The sequence below is a fragment of the Garra rufa genome, chromosome 25, assembly GCF_049309525.1.
Source record: "Garra rufa chromosome 25, GarRuf1.0, whole genome shotgun sequence".
NCBI classification, from domain to species: Eukaryota; Metazoa; Chordata; class Actinopteri; order Cypriniformes; family Cyprinidae; genus Garra; species Garra rufa.
Window position 1 is genome coordinate 38,970,718 of NC_133385.1, and position 20,185 is coordinate 38,990,902.

A 20,185-nucleotide genomic window follows, 5' to 3' on the forward strand; every position below is an offset into this window, starting at 1 on the left:
TTTGTGCTTTATTTGGCTGGTGGTTAAATATATATATATATAAATATATCCTTTATAGATAAAGTTTATAGTCGATACACTAAGGGGACCAACAAAATAAAATATCACCTCATTTTTATTTGTATAATGTTTGAATACTGTACATGAAAATGTAGTGATAAAATATAAAAACAAAGAGAAACATTGCAACTATAAGAAGCAGTCTTCATTTTATGTTGTAGTACTGTTCATTGTGTAATTAATATTTTGTTGTCCTGTTATTTAGCTCTCTTTATCTGGTTTTACTGTTTTTTGTTTTGCTTTGTTTTTTTTTGTTTGTTTTTTTGTTTGTTTGTTTTTTTAATAAAGTGCAGTTGAGTTGTCAACCTTGGCTTGTCATCAGTGGATTATTTGTCTTTTATGTGTAGAACATTAAACCTGTATTCAACTTCTTTATGGAAATATGATTCATTGTTTTTCATTTTATTATAAGCTTTTCATTTGACCCTAATATTACAAGTAGTTGAGTAACATTTGGTGTCTTACATTTTAATAAAACATTAAATAAGTAATATTTTATCGTAAATACATACAAAACATAGATAAATATAATTATATAAAATAAATATTATCTATATCTATATCGAATTATTTTAATATTGAGGTACTATGGAGCTGTACATTAAAATAGAAGCTTAATAATAATATTGAGACCAAAAATGCAATAAAACATGAATATTCTGGTTAAATTTCAACACAACGTTGATTTAGCCAAAAATCACACATTCTTCATAGCAATAATAAGCTTTAATTTGACAGAAACATCTTTAAATAGGCTCAACTTGGGTAAAATGATGATTTTATTGTATTAACAATTAACAAAACACAATTGTTTACTCTAAATGTAAAGTCGATAAATGATGCCAGTGTCTGACTTCCACCCCCCTTGAGGCGGCCGGCATATCCGCCGGGGGCTCACCTTTCCTGGCCTGACGACGTGCCGAGCCCTTCCCCGGAGGAAAGGCGGATGGGCTAACCTGTTCTTAACCTGTCTTTTTCATGCGTTTTTTCAAAACGCTATAGCACGCGAATGCCGCGGCCGATCCGCACCAAACTCGGGTCGATGGTAGAGCGTCAAGGCCCCTATCGGACGTCGCCCACCCCGAGAATCTAGCCCTCCAGGGGCCGGAGATAGGGTCCCCCAAACCCCACACTTTGACCGGCTGTCACTCGGCCGAATCAACACAATGATTTACTCTAATGTATATATATAGTACATTTATAAAAAAATTATTAAAAATGTAGTCTTTTATAAAACTTATATTAAACAGCTTTGTGCTTTATTTGGCTGGTGGTTATATATATATATATATATATATATATATCCTTTATAGATACAGTTTATAGTCGATACACTAAGGGGACCAACAAAATAAAATATCACCTCATTTTTATTTGTATAATATTTGAATACTGTACATGAAAATGTAGTGATAAAATATAAAAACAAAGAGAAACATTGCAACTATAAGAAGCAGTCTTCATTTTATGTTGTAGTACTGTTCATTGTGTAATTAACATTTTGTTGTCCTGTTATTTAGCTCTCTTTATCTGGTTTTACTGTTTTTTGTTTTGCTTTGTTTTTTTTGTTTTTTTTTTTTAAATAAAGTGCAGTTGAGTTGTCAACCTTGGCTTGTCATCAGTTGATTATTTGTCTTTTATGTGTAGAACATTAAACCTGTATTCAACTTCTTTATGGAAATATGATTCATTGTTTTTCATTTTATTATAAGCTTTTCATTTGACCCTAATGTTACAAGTAGTTGAGTAACATTTGGTGTCTTACATTTTAATAAAACATTAAATAAGTAATATTTTATCATAAATACATACAAAACATAGATAAATATAATTATATAAAATAAATATTATCTATAGCTATATCTAATTATTTTAATATTGAGGTACTATGGAGCTGTACATTAAAATAGAAGCTTAATAATAATATTGAGACCAAAAATGCAATAAAACATGAATATTCTGGTTAAATTTCAACACAACGTTGATTTAGCCAAAAATCACACATTCTTCATAGCAATAATAAGCTTTAATTTGACAGAAACATCTTTAAATAGGCTCAACTTGGGTAAAATGGTGATTTTATTGTATTAACAATTAACAAAACACAATTGTTTACTCTAAATTCTAAGTCGATAAATGATGCCAGTGTCTGACTTCCACCCCCCTTGAGGCGGCCGGCATATACGCCGGGGCTCACCTTTCCCGGCCTGACAGCGTGCCGAGCCCTTCCCCGGAGGAAAGGCGGATGGGCTAACCTGTTCTTAAACTGTCTTTTTCATGCGTTTTTTTCAAAACGCTATAGCACGCGAATGCCGCGGCCGATCCGCACCAAACTCGGGTCGATGGTAGAGCGTCAAGGCCCCTATCGGACGTCGCCCACCCCGAGAATCTAGCCCTCCAGGGGCCGGAGATAGGGTCCCCCAAACCCCACACTTTGACCGGCTGTCACTCGGCCGAATCAACACAATGATTTACTCTAATGTATATATATAGTACATTTATAAAAAAATTATTAAAAATCTAGTCTTTTATAAAACTTATATTAAACAGCTTTGTGCTTTATTTGGCTGGTGGTTAAATATATATATATATATATATATATATATATATCCTTTATAGATACAGTTTATAGTCGATACACTAAGGGGACCAACAAAATAAAATATCAGCTCATTTTTATTTGTATAATGTTTGAATACTGTACATGAAAATGTAGTGATAAAATATAAAAACAAAGAGAAACATTGCAACTATAAGAAGCAGTATTCATTTTATGTTGTAGTACTGTTCATTGTGTAATCAACATTTTGTTGTCCTGTTATTTAGCTCTCTTTATCTGGTTTTACTGTTTTTTGTTTTGCTTTGTTTTTTTTTGTTTTTTTTAAATAAAGTGCAGTTGAGTTGTCAACCTTGGCTTGTCATCAGTTGATTATTTGTCTTTTATGTGTAGAACATTAAACCTGTATTCAACATCTTTATGGAAATATGATTCATTGTTTTTCATTTTATTATAAGCTTTTCATTTGACCCTAATATTACAAGTAGTTGAGTAACATTTGGTGTCTTACATTTTAATGAAACATTAAATAAGTAATATTTTATCATAAATACATACAAAACATAGATAAATATAATTATATAAAATAAATATTATCTATAGCTATATCTAATTATTTTAATATTGAGGTACTATGGAGCTGTACATTAAAATAGAAGCTTAATAATAATATTGAGACCAAAAATGCAATAAAACATGAATATTCTGGTTAAATTTCAACACAACGTTGATTTAGCCAAAAATCACACATTCTTCATAGCAATAATAAGCTTTAAGCTTTAATTTGACAGAAACATCTGAACATGGGTAAAATGATGACTTTGACCGGCTATAACTCGGCCGAATATGCCGAACCACACCAAACTCAGGTCGATCCTAGACCTCCTACGCCCCTATCCGACGACACCCACCACGAGAACCTACCCCTTCGGGGACCGGAGATAGGGCCCGAACCGCCGAACCGCACCAAACTCGGGTCGATCCTAGACCTCCACGGCTCCTATCCGACGACACCCACCACGAGACCCTACCCCTTCGGGCAACAGAAAAATATAGTCTTCATAAAGTCACAAACAGCTTTGTGTTTTATTTGGCTGGTGGTTAAATTTCAACACATGCGTTGATTTAGCCAAAAATCACAAATTCTTCATAACAATAATAAGCTTTAATTTGACAGAAACATCTTTATATAGGCTCAACTTGGGTAAAATGATGATTTTATTGTATTAACAATTAACAAAACACAATTATTTACTCTAAATTCTAAGTCGATGAATGATGCCAGTGTCTGACTTCCACCCCCCTCGAGGCGGCCGGCCTATCCGTCGGGGGCTCACCTTAATCGTATGTATCCAGTTATCTGTGTTCTAGCCTTTGCCGTGTCTGGTTGTGCCGTGTTGACCTTTTGTTTTGTTTTGTTTGTTTATTGTTTAAATATTAAAAGCATCTCACCTGCATTTGGACCCTGACCTCATTTCTCCACGTGACACGGGGAAGGACATCTGTTCTGAGAAATTAATTTCAAAATTAAAAGGTGTTGTCTTTTTAAAGTTTAAACTCAAGCTTATATATTTATTATTTAATTACTATAAATGTATTAAAATTTAGGATATCAACTCTTACTCATCTACCTGTAACATTAAAAGTTCAAATGAAAAAAAAAAAAAAAGTTGAATACAGATTTAATGTCCTGCACATTATAGAAAATAAAAATAAAAAAATCAACTGATGACAAGCCAAGGTTGAGAACTCAAGTGAAGTTTATTTTAAAAACAAAACAGTAAAAACAAGTAAACAACAAGTCTTGGAGAGATTTGCATATTCAACATACTGATAAATCCAAAATAAGTATTAAAATAAATGATTTTAAAACAAAGTGAACTATAAAAAAAATAAAAAAATAAAACAATAAATCTTTTTTTTTTTTTTTTTTTTTTTATGATGAACGACGAGTAGTGACATAATTTGTGTAAGTAGTGAATTCTGGAGAGCAGCTGGATGAGGGTCAGATTATTGATTAAAAATCCATCCAGTCTAATTCCAGTCCTTTCCCAGCAAAGGATTTTTTCTTACTGCCATAATCATAAAGTAACTCCTCATCTGCCGAAATGTCTCTTACTGCTATAAAGAGCACAACATCCCCTTGATTGTAGACAACCTAGGACGTACGTTTGCTCTTTTACTGGAGTGCTGAATCAATCGTCCGTAGTAAACAGAGAGAGGGTGGCACTGGCAATTTTTTTCGTGTGCATCAATGCACATGGCCTTGTTCTGTTTGTTCTTATAAAAGAACAAATGTCCCGGCTTTATATCAGGGGAGGAGGCATGAATCGCCAGCCCCTCTTCTCAGCTGACCAGCTGGCCGTGGTAATAAAAAAATTACCTCCCCTTTCTGAAAGTCCCTTTTAGCCAAAACAGCAGCACACCCCCTCTCAGGGACGTCCCTGACAGTCAGTCCTTTCCAGCCTTGTCCTCTGATCATTCTCCCAACAAAGTCACTGTCAGGGGCAGAGTCAAGGGAGCCGAAGGGTGTCCACTTCTGGAGGATAACAGAAGCCTGTGGGACATTAGCTGACCAGCCTTGTTTTTCTACCCAGGCCTCCATTTTTGACTGCGAGGGCCGTCGTCGTCCGAAATGTTCTATAAAAACAAGCCGTTGAAAGCATTAGACATTGTGGTTACAAATACTTTGAGATTTCACTGACCTTTCACATGTGTGGACACTCACCAAGAACATGCTGTTCACTCAGCTTGAGCTGCTCGCTACGCCAGCGGTCATAGCAGTGCCTCTCGTGTTGTCTGCAAATTTGCTGCCGGCATGTCCTTTTTGGAGGAGGCCCGTCCAGAATCACTGGCCAGGACTGCATTAAAATGGCAACAGCCGTTTGCTCATCCAGCACAGACTCTCGGCTGGTTGATCCAGTAAGCCCTTGCCTGTAAGATCAATGAATTAATGAATAAATTAAAGAAAGAAAGGGCAAATTAGAGACTGCTGACTGAAAAAAAAATGATTCATTGAATTTACTAAAAATGTTTAAGGTTAGTGGTTGCAATCAATTGATTTGATCTAAATTTAAACAAGCACATTTATTTGGATTTAATAAATTTTATTTAGTTAACTTTTTATTAAAAAATGAGTAATTTCAGCCCAATTTAATTATGCTACTTCCTCTAAATTTATTTATTTGTTTCTGAAGAAAACATATTCATTGAATTTACTAAAAATGTTTAAGGTAAGTGGTTGCAATCAATTTATTTTAGCTACATTTAAATAATTACATTTTGTAGACTAAATTTCAAAATTGTTTTAATCACTTACCTTATTTATTTTTTCTGAATGAGAGGTTCTTAAATGGCTTTGCAAATAACACAACAAGTTTAATGTTTTGAATTTAGTTTTAATGTCATCAAATGTATATTCAGTAACAGTTTCTTTGTATGTACAACAAGTGTTTGGAAGACAAGTGCTTACTTAAAGGGATAGTTCACCCAAAAATGAAAATTTGATCTGCTTACCCCCAATGCATCCAAGATGTAGGTGACTTTGTTTCCTCAGAAAAAATACAAACGAAGATTTTTAATGAAAACCGGTGCAGTCTGCCAGCCTTATCATAGACGTGGATGGGCACCAAACCTTTAAAAGTAAACAAAAACATGCACAGACAAATCCAAATTACACCCTGCGGCGATCGTTTTTTGTGAGAAACTAAACAGTATTTATATAATTTTTTACCGTTGATACACAGCCACGTCCATCTGTCATGAGCACGAGTTTGGCATCAGTCACGTCACATGTGCACGCGCTCTAGCGTAGAATACGCAAACGCCGGAAGCCATCTGTCGCATGTATACGACACTCATTGTTTACACAGTGCACAGAGATTGTGGGTATAGTGGCTATACAAAATGGTAATTACTTGCGCGTATCCTGGTTGTTTAAACCGATTTAAAGCTAAAAGATTACGTTTGCTTGTGCAAACTCATCCGGGACTTTTCGCTGATTTCCCCTTACGGCGTTTGCGTATTCTACGCCAGAAGCGCGTGCACATGTGACGTGACTGATGCCAAACTCGTGCTCATGACAGATGGACGTGGCTGTGTATCAAAGGTAAAAAATGATATAAATACTGTTCAGTTTCTCACAAAAACCGATCGTTTCGTGTCTTAAGACATCAATGTATCATCACGAGCCGCAGGGTGTAATTTGGATTTGTCTGTGCATGTTTTTGTTTACTTTTAAAGGTTTGGTGCCCATCCACGTCCATGATAAGGCTGGCAGACTGCACCGGTTTTCATTAAAAATCTTCGTTTGTGTTTTTCTGAGGAAAACAAGTCACCTACATCTTGGATGCATTGGGGGTAAGCAGATAAACATCAAATTTTCATTTTTGGGTGAACTATCCCTTTAACATTGCACATTCACAAAATAAACATTAACAAAAATTCACAAGTGAAAGAGGCCACATTGTTGAGTGCTGACTTTAAATTGCAAAATTAATTAAAAATATGTGGAAACAGGCGACAGTATTTAGTGATTTAACAGTATATAGTATTTATTCAATAGTGAATAAAACAATAGTGCTAAAACTGTTCATATGTCAAGCAACAAACTGCAATTTGTAATGTATTATACAGGTTTGCCCATGGTGATGTTTTCTGGGTCTTTCAAGGAGTCATCTCTTTGACTGTCCTATATTTAAATAAAAAGAAACTGTTATTAGTAGGGTTGGTTATCAACTGATATTTACCAGCCAATATGCACAAAAACACATCAGTGTGTCATCATAAACAGCAGTTTTTTTTTTAGGTTAAAGTAAAAGGAAGCAGATGAGAAAGAAAACTGACAAATCTATACAATCAGGGGTAATTATAGTCCTAAACTATGACATCCCCTTCCCCCATCTCTACAATGTTATTGCAGTGTTTATTATGTTTTTAACATTATACTTTTTAAAACAAATGATGCCAAACATATAACATGCTAAAAAAAATTCACAGCAATAATGATCCAATTATTATTTTTTTTAAAGGGACAGTTTGCCCAAAAATAAATTATGTGATTAGTTAGTTAATTAATTAGATTAATTAATTCACCCTCATGTTGTCCCTAACCTGCAAATAGAACACAAATTCAGATATTTTTAATGAGATCTCTGAGCTTTATAACCCCGCATAGACTGCAACACTACTCAACTGAAATGTTCTTAGGCCAAGAAACACATTAAAGATATTGGCAAAATAGTAGAACATGCAAGAACCATGTTTATAAGCAGAGGAAAACACACACATATGTCATTGTAGTCTTGACAATGGAGGCAGGGAGAAGAATTGTTGAATAAAGTTATTTTTGTTTTCTTTGCACATAAAACATTATTCTTGTAGCTCTGTAAAGATACAGTTGAACAACTGATGTCACATAAATGGTTTCACTTATGTCCTTAGTACGTTTTTGGGCCACTTATATTGTTGCCGATGCAAGTCCAGAAACCTCTCAGATTTCATTTGAAAAAATCTTAATTTTTTTGGTTCTGAAGATAAACTAAGGTCTTCTGGTTTTGGAAAGACATATTTTTCATTTTTAGGGCAACTATAAACCTTTTAGTATTTGAAATTTAAGTAGAATTAAAAAAAAAATCCTTTAAGATTTTAAATTCAAGCAGAGACATTTTTGTCTAGACAGTGTATTTGACATCACTGTGTTAAATAATAATACATATGGGAAAGGAAAAGACAATTGATAAATGAATACATATACCTCCTGTAAAAAGCCGAAATATTTGACCACTTTCCTCCCAGGAAGACCTCCTTTCTGGAAAACAGCAGTGAGCTGTGGAACATAACATAATATTATATGATACATTTCATTAAAGTCAACTGTTTATTGTAAAATACTTTAATATTAAAAATACTTACTGTGCATATTGCTGGAATAATACAACTTCAGGAAAGTGGCGAACCTGGAATATTCCTTCGGCATCAAGGAAATCGTATGTGTTCACACGCACGTACAGAGAGTCCCTCAAAAGAAACAAAGCACACAATAATTAATATTGTTAGATTAAGACACATTTTACATGCTGCACCATTAAAGCTAGCAAAACGGGGGATGTATTAGTAGTAAAGACATTTACCAGTTTACATTAAAGGAGAAGTTCACTTCCAGAACAAAAATGTACAGATAATTTACTCACCCCCTTGTCATCCAAGATGTTTGTGTATTTCTTTCCTCAGTCGTTAAGAAATCATGTTTCTTGAGAAAGAAAGACACAAACATCTTGGATGACAGGTGTAAGTAAATTTTTGTTCTGGAAGTGAACTTCTCCTTTAAAGTCATCAGTAACACTTTATGCACAAATATGCATTAATTTACACTTAATTAATGCACAGATAATCACAAGTAAATGTATAATTCATGAGGAACTAAACCATTTATTAATTATTACTACATCAGCAACTAATTAATATTCTATGATTTATAGAATATATAATCAATACATTGTTATTAGTTAAATGTTTTCATAAAGTTTGTATTTACTAATAACTTAAAATTTTATTAACTCATAATATAAAATCATGTGTTAATTACCACAGTGGTCAAAGCTATACGCTTTAACTTCCAGTTGTCTGCTTTAATTACTCATAAGCTAATGGTTTGTAAATTTATCATTATGTTATGACTTTACTTGTTGGGGTACATGATGTATTAATTCTAAATCCACAATTACAAATTACTCAAAAATTATAGTTCCCCTTCAGTCGAATCACTTCGATGTTACATTGGGATCTTGCTTAAGAGACCAATCATCTCTGAGCCTTATTCCAGAAAAAAAAAACCTTCTACAGAGTTCTTCGGAGTTCATGCTCCCTCCCGCTGGCGTGCTGCCAAAACTAAAAGTGTTTCAAAAGAGCATTGTTTGGCAGCCGCCAGCGTGGTCCTGCGGGCTGCCGTTTTCACGGCATCAAGAAGCCTTTTTGCATTCCGCGGCTCCTCCCTAGGCAAACCGGGATCACAAAAGAGCAATTTCTCATGGCTGTTAAGACGTTCTTTTCAGAATGGCTTTTCGGCCGTGCGTTTCTGGGTGTGGTACTTTCCTCTCCTCATCGGACGGACATGAATGCTGCCTCACGTGTTTGGGCTTCGAGCACGCTGAAGCGGCGTTCACGGATGGTTCATGCCCACACTGTGAGAGCATGACCATGGCCATGCTGAAGTCCCGCGGCTCGTTTGCGAGCCGGCTCCCCCCGCCTTCCTCCCGCGGTCGGTCGTTAAGCCGTCAATGCTTTTCGGCCACCGCGGCGAGGTCCGGGGGGGACATCCAAGTCACGGTAGAGAACGTACCGCCGGCCCATAAAGCCCTGCGGACTTCTCTATCTCAGCATGGCACCTCTCTAACAGACATTTGCAGAGCTGCGGGTTGGACTACACCCAACACCTTCGCTACGTTCTACAATCTCCGCGTAGAGGCCGTATCCTCCTGTGTCTTAACATAGACATCAGGTAAATGGGAGATCGGCTGGTGCCGGCTTGCTGCGCCATTCCTACGGGATCCGTACGCCATTTCCCAGCTGTTCCCTCCGGCGAACCTGGGTCCTCCATGCCCCGCAGTCAGCCTAGAGCGGAGTAGTTTCTGACTGTGCTCCTGCCGGGTCTCCTTCGCCCCGAAAGGTTGTGACAACATGTCTCAGTATTTTTTCCCTCGTTCAGCCAGAAGGCCTTGGTTTCCCTCGTGTATCCCTAGACTTCTATTGATATATTGAATTACTCTGATTCCACATGTAAAATGATCTCATGTGCTCCGCCCCCCCAACCCCTGCTTCAGTACAACTGGCATCCCTGTGGGGTACCCTACTTGGCCCCCAGGGCGTTGGGAAGGTTACGTTCATATCCGCCTGCAGACACGTCCGCCTGTCTGCACGTGGTGTTGTGCGTTACGCGGCGTCAGGGTCGTGGCCTGTTCCATGGGTCTAAGTTCCCAATGTAACGTCGAAGTGATTCGACTGAAGGGGAACGTCTAGGTTACGTAGGTAACCCTCGTTCCCTGAAGGAGGGAACGGAGACGTTACATTCCCCTGCCACGCCCCTGGCGTCGCGCTGACGCCGGCTCGATCGGCTCCTCAGCAAAAACCTGAATGAGTGGTGCGCGCCGCCATCTTATATACCCGTATGTACGGGGGTGTGGCTGGCACGCACACACCACTCGCCAATTTTATTGGCCTTTTGAATAAGGCTCAGAGATGATTGGTCTCTCAAGCAAGATCCCAATGTAACGTCTCCGTTCCCTCCTTCAGGGAACGAGGGTTACCTACGTAACATAGACGTTCTGTGCCTCATAACTATCATAATCTTTGCAGATAATTAGCTAATGATTAATTAAAGCAGACAATTGGAAGTTGAAATGCTATGGCTTCAACCCATTGTGGTAATTAACACATGAATTTACACTATTAGTTAATAAAATAAGTTATTAGGGAGTAAATACACTATGACACATTTAACTAAAAACAATTTATTGATTACTTAATCTATGAATCAGTTAAGTATTAACTCATGATTATCCCTGCATTAGTTAAGCATGAGTTAATGCATATTTGTACACCTGTATTGTAAAGCATTACCAAGTCATCTGTATACTGTAATGAGTAGTGATTAGTAAAATAAAATTACTTACTGTGCAAACCATTAAAATAATAACATTTAAGGAAAACTACCTTAAGTCACACCATGGGAACCTGGAAACTTCCTTTGGCATCAAGAAAATGGTATGTGTCCTAGTCACAGGAACATGCAGAGAGTCCCTCAAATGAAAGTAAAAACACAATAATTATTATTGCTATTTTAAGACAGTTTACATGCTGCACCATTAAAGCTAGCAAAAAGGGGCATGTTCACATGATTACAATTGTGAACATGTGTCACCAAAACATTCAGAAATCCAATGTTATATTGTGAGATTTATCGATAGGAACTAACTGGAAATTCCCCACATAACTTATATACCTTCGTCCATTTTTTAACTTTCCATTATGAGCAATATTTGGATTTCGATGTGATGGCGTCCAGTTTGAATGAAACACATCTATATACAGCATACATCTAACGGCGCATTTTAGGCTTATAAAACTACTTTTCATCCAAAAATATCTTAAAAGTACATTCCGTCACATAAAAAAGTAATATTTGTTTTATTTGTGTAAGTTATATGCATGGGCGTAAATTTCATTTAACAGTAGAAATATAAAATTTCTCATGAGCAATTTTTAAAGGGGACACAAAATAATACAGTCAAATTGTACTTATAAAGATACACAACAATAAAAACAAGGAATTAAAAAAAGGTTTAAAATTTTATTTAAAGTGAGGTCAGCTCGGACGTAAAACAGTGCTCATTTAGAAAATGCACAGCTAAATGAAATTATTCACAGTCGTGACGAGCGGGCCTCGAACCCGGGTCTGTTTGGCTGGACCCACTAACAGTGGCCTCTGTTGATCAATATTCTATTTGTGGCCATTAATGTTAAGTTAACATTATGCCAAGTCGTCAAAAATAAAACAATGCATGGGAAACGGCTTTGGCGTGTTAGTTGCAGTGCATTATGCAACAAGCTATGGTAAACAAACTAACGTTAACTAGATAAGTAATATTTTAATCGCTAATATTGCAGATTCATGGAAAATTACATCGGTAATAAGCATTTGTGTCGCAACCAATTTATGAATGAGTCTGCATCAACTACATTAAAGAGAATCGCTTTATTTAAAGTTAATAAAATACCCTACTTACTAGTTCAACATTAATTGAGCCGCAGCCACACACCTGACTCGTGTGTAGAGCAGGCAGTGGGCCAAACCACTGTGAGGAAGGGGAGGGGAAACTCAACTGTTTCTAAATGCATTTTTTGCGGGGGTTTTTTTTACTTACACGAGTATTTTAGGTATACATACATATATTTTCACAAGAGAGAGTGCTTTTTTTTATACAAATTTTTTTCAGAGGGGGGGGGACAACCCTCGGATGGGGGGGGGGGGGACATATCCCCCCCGGGATTTACGCCCATGGTTATATGTGATCGTTGGTCGCTGTGGAATTTATCTCAAAGATATTATTTATACAGCGAAAAAACTTTTTACAATAATAAAACAGTGCTAAACTACATTATTACTCACATAAATATTACTCACCTTGTAAATCGACTTAATGATGAAAACTCCAGCTCCGGAATAAAAAGTTCCCACCGTGAACCTGAGTCATGACCAACTCCTTATAGCGCCATGGAGAATGTGCATTTGTGAAAATTTACTTAATATTTAATATTTATACTTAATAAAACAATTTATACTTATTATTTAAAATCAAAAACTAAATTTTAATTATTTAAATTAGCAAAATTTATTTATGCTTAATTTAACTGGGCCATAATAATTTTTTTCAGTGTAGCAAATGTAAGAATAAGAATCGTTCATTAGATGTCAGATTGCGTACCGTGGGGTTTTCTAGCAAGCTGTTCAACCACTCTTTGGGCCAGAAATGCATCTGCCGGAGTTCTCATCCTGTAGTGTTTTTCGGCCGTTTCTGGTGTGTGGCCCAAGAGCCGTGCCACTGCATTCCTCTCCACCTCCGTCAGATTTTTGGCAGCTGTCTCAGCTGCTCTACATGCATAGCCACAGGACACACTGGGGACATTATATCTACAACACAGAGCCTCATAAGTATACAGACCAGAATAAAAAGAAAAGATATAGATATCTATAATATCACTTACTTGTCATGCAGTCGTTTCAAGTCGTTGGAGGGGTTGTAGATTGGCCTGTCAGTGCTTGAAACAAAGAATGAGCTGACTGCTTCTGTATCATCAGCAGAGCCGTTTTCTTTTAGCATTACTGGCCGCACCTCGTTGAAGTATTTGTCGAACCACTGGTCTCAGAAGAAAAAAAAAAACACAATGTCTCTGTCATCTTTTATGCCTTTCCCATAATATATTTAATTTGCTGTTATGGAGTAATTTCAACTATAAACTTACACTTTCCTGCTCGTCTGACAATGGCACTTCTGCAACTTGTGATGCTGCCCTTTTATGCTCTTTTACGGCAATTGAAACACCATTGTCCCCTCGTTTTCTCCCCAGCCATTCTTCAACCTGCAAATGGACAGTCGTGCACGTTTAATGAGGGGCATCACAAATATTCAAAAGGTAAATGACATAAAGCATAATGTGAATAAATAAAAAATGTGAATAAAATAAAAGGAGACTGGAACAAAAAATAAAAATACTCACTGTCATGTTTGTGACGACTCCGGGCCACTGAAGTAGCTTCAGCATAATTTAAAATGTATTATTAAGAGGATAAGCCCCTTGAGATGAATCATCTCGTTTTCGAGGGGGTCCTCAATGTACACAAATATATACAAACATGGCAGATACAGCAGTGCAGTAATGAAACTGCATCAATGCAGTAAAACAACAATACAATAAAGTAAATACAAAAACAAGACAACACAACAATTCACACACACACACACACACACACACACACACTTACACAAACTCTCAAAAAGCTGCCTGACCACCCAACAATCTGCATCCTTCACATTTTTAATGTTTTAAAGTTATTTAACAATATTGCATTAAACTTATACTGAAATACAATATTTAACCATATACAAACAAAAATCAGAAACAAATACAAGTATTCTGTAAGTAATGTACAAGAGAATTTCTAAACAAATAAAAGGAAGTTAAGGATCGAATAGAAGCTGGCAAATTATTCCAATCACAAGGTGCTTTATATTTAAATGAAAATCTGCCACTTTCTTTATTAATTCTAGGAACAACAAAAAAAAATATTTGATCATCATGGAGTAAATTATAAGAAGAGCTGACTGGAATTAAATATTGTTTCAAATAATCAGAATAACTAAAGTGAATGCACTTGTAAATAACCAATAACCAATGAAAATGACATCTAGAGGATGGAGTAAACCAGGACAATCGGTGATACATAAGACAGGGATGAGTTCTTAAAGGACAATGGAGAATAAACCTGCACAGACTGTTATAAACAGCATTAAGAGGCTGAACATTAGTGGCTGTGGTATTTAGATTAATAATATCACTATAATCAAGAATTGGAAGTAATAATTGAGAAACATTTTTTTATGAACAGAAAAATTAAAACAACTAATTGATTGATAAAGTATTTTTAAACGATAAGTAATGTTTATTTATAATCGAATGTATATGAGTATTGAATGAAAGATTAGAGTCAAGCCAAAGACCAAGATATTTAATTTGCCTAACAGGCTCAAGTGGTAACGAGTCCTTAAATTTAAGATTAAGATCATTAGGAACCCGAGATCTGCTCGTTTTGTGAAATAACATAGAATACGATTTAGTTTTGTTGAGTACTAGTTTATTAGACTGCAACCAACACAGAACTTTGTCAACATCAAACTGTAGTGAATTATGAATTGCAGTGATATTTGAGTTGGAATAATAAATCACAGTATCATCAGCATACAGCTGGATATTACAGTCAGTGCAGGTAAGAGGAAGATCATTAATGAAAATAGGAAACAAAAGAGGCCCAAGAGAAGAACCTTGAGGTACACCTCTCTCTAAAGTTCTAAAATCTGAGGAACTGCCTCTAAAAGAAATACATTGTTGACGATGATGAAGATAAACCAGAGAAGAGAAGTCTTGGGAGATAACCATGTTTCAGGAATTATGATAAGAATTATTATTATCAGGGCCCGAGCCCAGAATGTTTTTCTAAGAATTATTATTATTATTATTATTATTTTTCGTCAACGTTTTGGGGGGTTTCGGGGCCCTTAACATGCTAAAAAACTGCGGGACAGAGACTGGTACCTGGGCGTGGAATTTTGAGGGCCATATAGCACACATACTTGCACGTACACATATGAAACTCGGTACACCTATAGAACTCATCAAGCTGAACAATTTTTGCGCTGCATGTCATTAGCTCATCCCGAAAGGAAGTTGGTTATTCAGAGTTTTGTGCAAAACACATTTTTTTGAATTTGATATACTTGTTCCAGGTTTTTTACCCGAATGCCACCAAACTCTGTCAACATGATCTAGAGACATTGGGAATGAAAAATTGTGAGGGGATTTTTGATATTTCGAACGGTTTGGCTGTGGCGAGGCTTTGAAATTATGGCGAGAAATTAGAAAAAGGAAGTGCCTAATAACTTTTGCATACTTTGTCTGATTGTGATCAAACTTAAGAAGTTTCTTTGTTGTATGATGCCGATCACATAAATGTGACTATTAAGAGACAAAGTTATAGCGCCACCAACTGTCGGCAGGAAGCGTGTCTCGATTAAAAATGCTTTGAAATAACATGGTTGCTATTACCCGATTTGCTTCAAACTTCATCAGAATAATGTCAAAACACAGCCGATGCGAATCTGTGAAGGGGTCAATGATATGTTACATACTGTTCCATGGCAACGTGTCAAACTTTAACTTTCCTTTCCTTTCCTTTGTTTTGGGGGTACTTAATTTGCTTAGAATTTCATGAAACTCAACACACACATCAGTATTAACCCTTTAGGCGCCAGGGTTTTTTTTGAAAAATGCTGGATTTTGACATCAAGATTTCAAAAGCTAGTGGCTTCAAAGGGCTTAAAGATAGAGATCTACTGTAAATTAGAAAAATGTTGGGCATCACCAAAAGTTGATGTGGGGTGTAAATATTCTTATCTAATTTGCATATTATGACGTCATCATGGGGGCAGCATTATTGAAATTCATAATATTCAGGAAATAGTAGATATTGAATTGATGTTTTTTAGTTTTTTGTCTTTTTATCCACATTACAAATGATCAGAAAAGAGAAAACCAACAATAAAACAGGAAAAATTACTCAATTATTACTATATTACTATACTATATAGTAAAATGCACGTGAACAGTAGCCTAATGTTTGATTAGTTCATCAGTAATACTCAGGAAATAATAGATATTGAATGGATGTTTGAACTTATTTGCACATTTTTTGTCTTTTATCCTCATTCCAAATAATCAGAAAAAAGGATACCAACAATATAACAGGAAAAAGTACTAAATTATTACTATTCTATATAGTAAAATGCATGTGAACAGTAGCCAACTGTTTGATCAGTTCATAATAATATTTAGGAAATAATAAATAATGAATGGATGTTTGAAGTTATTTGCTAATTTTTTTGTCTTTTATCCTTATTTCAAATAATCAGAAAGAGGAAACCAACAATAAAACAGGAAAAAGTACTAAATTATTACTATATTACTATTCGATGTAGTAATAAAATGCATGTGAACAGTAGCCAACTGTTTGATCATTTCACAAGTAATATTCAGGAAATAAAAGATAATAAATGGATGTTTGAACTTATTTGCATGTTTTTATTTTTTTTATCCTCATTCTAAATGATCAAAAAAGAGAACACCAACAATAAAACAAAAATATTACATATTACACTATACAGTAGTAAAATGATCAAATGGATGAGAATAGAGGAAACCAACAATAAAACAGAAGAAATTACTAAATTATTAGAATATTATTATACCCCTGTGTACACTATGACCATATTCACCCCTGCCACCCCCATTCCTTTTGGGCAAAGGGACGAAATGATCGCTGGTTATGCTTTGTAAACACTTTCTCGTCTTGCGCGGCGGCACCACTGCGAGGCAAAGATGTACCGGGAGACGCGCGTCTATTAGACGGCCGATCGTCACTTCCAAAAGGCAAACATTCCCCTTCAGAGTGAGAATCGGCAAATAACATTTGCAACATTTGTTTGTGCTTTATTTGTTCGTGCTTCATGAACAATCTCGTCTTACACAGCGGCACAACTGCTCCGCAAAGATGTACCGCGAGATGCGCGTCTATTAGACGGCCGATCGTCATTTCCAAAAGACAAATATTCCCCTTTAGAGTCACAATCAGCAAATAACATTTGCAACACATCTTCACGGTACAACTTTTTATCAGCCGTTTGGTGCTTTTCTCCTCACAAATCTGACAATTTACTCTATTTACACTATGAACTGTACTGCTTCCGCATCAATGAAGATCGCTCGCTTTCTCTATGATTTCCGCCAATACTTTGAACAGGAACAAGACGTAATTTTGGTCTAGAATCGAAGTACTACATGTCTGCCATCTAGTGGTTAGGAATACAAATGAGAAATTACACCGTATTAGGAACTACAGTCTATTTCAATGGGTATGACGTCTTGTCGCAATTCTGCGACTTTGGCGCTTAGAGGGTTAATGACAGTTAGACAGTGGCAAAAGCTCATAAATAGGCGTGGAGGAGGCACTCAATAGTGCCACCTTTTGACAAAAGTTGGGGGGTTAGTTTTATCTACAGTCACTAAACTCTGGACATATATTGATCTCGTCAATCTGGACAACTTTCTAATTTACACTCATTAGCTACGACCAACAGGAAGCCAGCTATTTAGATTTGAATGTGGATTGTTTGGAAAAATCAAGCTGTAAATAAAATCATACTAAACAAAACATAAACAAGTAGTTCACACCAAACTTTGTCAACATGATAAGAATATACTCAAAATGCTAAATTGTGAGAGGATTTGGGATATCTTGAACGGTGTTGATGTGGTGATTTTTTTAAAGTCACAGTAAAAAAAAGTTACATTAATTTTCATATATCTTTAAAGTGCATTATGCTAACTCTTCAAAACTTTGTATATATGAAGAACAAAACATTCTTGGGAAACACGCATGGTATCAAAATTTTATCATGCTCAGAGGCCCAAAAACAATAAAGGAACACACAAATAATATAGTCAAATGAAGACTGTAATACGATGTTTGACCACCGGAGGTGTCTTGTATGATAAGGAATATTTTTACCTCCAATCCTGTTCTGCTCATTCTCAGTGTATAAGAATGAAAGTAATGCATAGAATCATTTGTTATGTACTGTACTGTCAGAATACTTTTACATAATTATTATATAAATGCTTAAAAGAGCATTAAAATAATTTTTTAATTTTTAAAGAAAAATTGTGAAATGTTGGGGGGTTAGTTTTGCCTACAGTCACCAAACTCGGTACATTTATTGGTCTCATCAATCACTCATTACACTCATTATCTATGATAAACAGGAAGTTGGCTATATTTATTTGAATGTGGATTTTTTTGAAAAATCAGGCCGTGGAATTTTAAATGCTTCTCTCTGGAAAACCAAGCAGTTCACACCAAACTTTGTCAACATGATGTCAAGATACTGAAGATGCTAAATTGTGAGCGGATTTGGGATACCTTGAACGGTGTTGACGCGGTGATTTTTTTAAAGTCACAGTAAAGTTTTTATATATCTTTAAAGTGCATTATCCCAACTCTTCTAAACTTTTTACATATGAAGAATAAATACATTTTAGGAAATACACTTAGTATCAAAATTTGATCATGCTCAGAGGCCCCAAAAATATTACAACCATCACATTAATAATATAGTCAGATGAAGAATATAATACCAGGTATGACCACCAGAGGTCATAGAACAATCAGTCGTTATGTACTGTACTGTCAGAATACTTTTACATAATGATTATATAAATGCTTAAAGAGCATTAAAATCAATTTTTACATTTGTAAAGAAAAATCATTAAATGTTTGATTTGTCTCTCACTGATAGGATAAGACTTTTTTAAATCAATGAATGTTTTATATGTCTCTCACTGATAGAATAAGATTTTTTTGGAGTCCGACCATTTACTGCTCAGTACAATTAATTAGAATAAGAAACAAATACATAAAAATTGTTAATTTGTACTAATATAATTATCTTACAAATGCTTATAGATCATTAACATAATATTTAAAAATGAACTAACAATAAACAATTTATTTTAACAGAATCATAGAATAGCATAGAATCAGTTGTTATGTTCTGTACTGTCAGAATACTTTTACATAGTTATATAAATGCTTAAAGAGCATTAAAATCATTTATTAATTTTTAAAGAAAAATCACAAAATGTTTTATTTGCCTCTCACTGATAGGATAAGATTTTTGTAGCTTATTTATTGAAGAAGCAGGACAACCACCTAGTAGTGAATTACAATAGTCCAGTCTAGACGTGAATGCATGAACTAACTTTTCTGCATCAGAGACAGGCAACATGTTCCGTAGCTTAGCAATGTTTCTAAGATGGAAGAATGCTGTTTTTGTAACATAGGAAATATGATTTTCAAAAGACAGGTTGCTGTCTAATATAACACCCAGATTTTTGACTGTAGAGGAAATAACAGTACATCCGTCTAGTTGCAAATTGCAGTTTAAGAGATTCTGTGTACTGTTTTTTGGTCCAATAAGTAATATCTCAGTCTTATCTGAATTTAATAGTAGAAAATTATTGGTCATCCAGTCTTTCACATTTTTAACACACTCTGTTAACTTGCTAAGTTAGAAGTTTCATCTGGTCTTGTTAAAATATATAGTTGAGTATCATCAGCATAACAATGGAAACTAATCCCATATTTCCTAATAATATTACCGAGGGGTAACATGTAAATTGAAA

The 20,185-nt window shown here is 35.4% G+C and overlaps 1 protein-coding gene across 1 annotated transcript; it reads right to left on the reverse strand.

Moving 5' to 3' along the window:
* Positions 1–4,236: 4,236 nt before the first annotated feature.
* On the reverse strand, positions 4,237–14,008 carry LOC141301498 (uncharacterized). The gene is made up of 10 exons (XM_073831695.1): positions 13,637–14,008; positions 13,379–13,530; positions 13,099–13,304; positions 12,798–12,876; positions 11,327–11,413; positions 8,531–8,635; positions 8,373–8,444; positions 5,346–5,551; positions 5,001–5,257; positions 4,237–4,248 (listed from the first exon to the last, which is right to left on the reverse strand). Exons 2-10 carry the CDS (start codon positions 13,492–13,494, stop codon positions 4,237–4,239), a joined length of 1,140 nt encoding a protein of 379 aa, XP_073687796.1. The 5' UTR covers positions 13,495–13,530; positions 13,637–14,008.
* Between the last annotated feature and the right edge of the window lie 6,177 nt (positions 14,009–20,185).

Bases quoted from the DNA above. Each gene is read 5' to 3' on its own strand.
- LOC141301498 (XM_073831695.1), bottom strand. From the start codon at position 13,494: ATGCTAAAAGAAAACGGCTCTGCTGATGATACAGAAGCAGTCAGCTCA. The intron at 13,305-13,378 runs GTAAGTGATATT...TCTGTGTTGTAG, and splicing joins TTGAAACGACTGCATGACAA to ATATAATGTCCCCAGTGTGT. The intron at 5,258-5,345 runs GTGAGTGTCCAC...TTGTTTTTATAG, and splicing joins GAGTGAACAGCATGTTCTTG to AACATTTCGGACGACGACGG.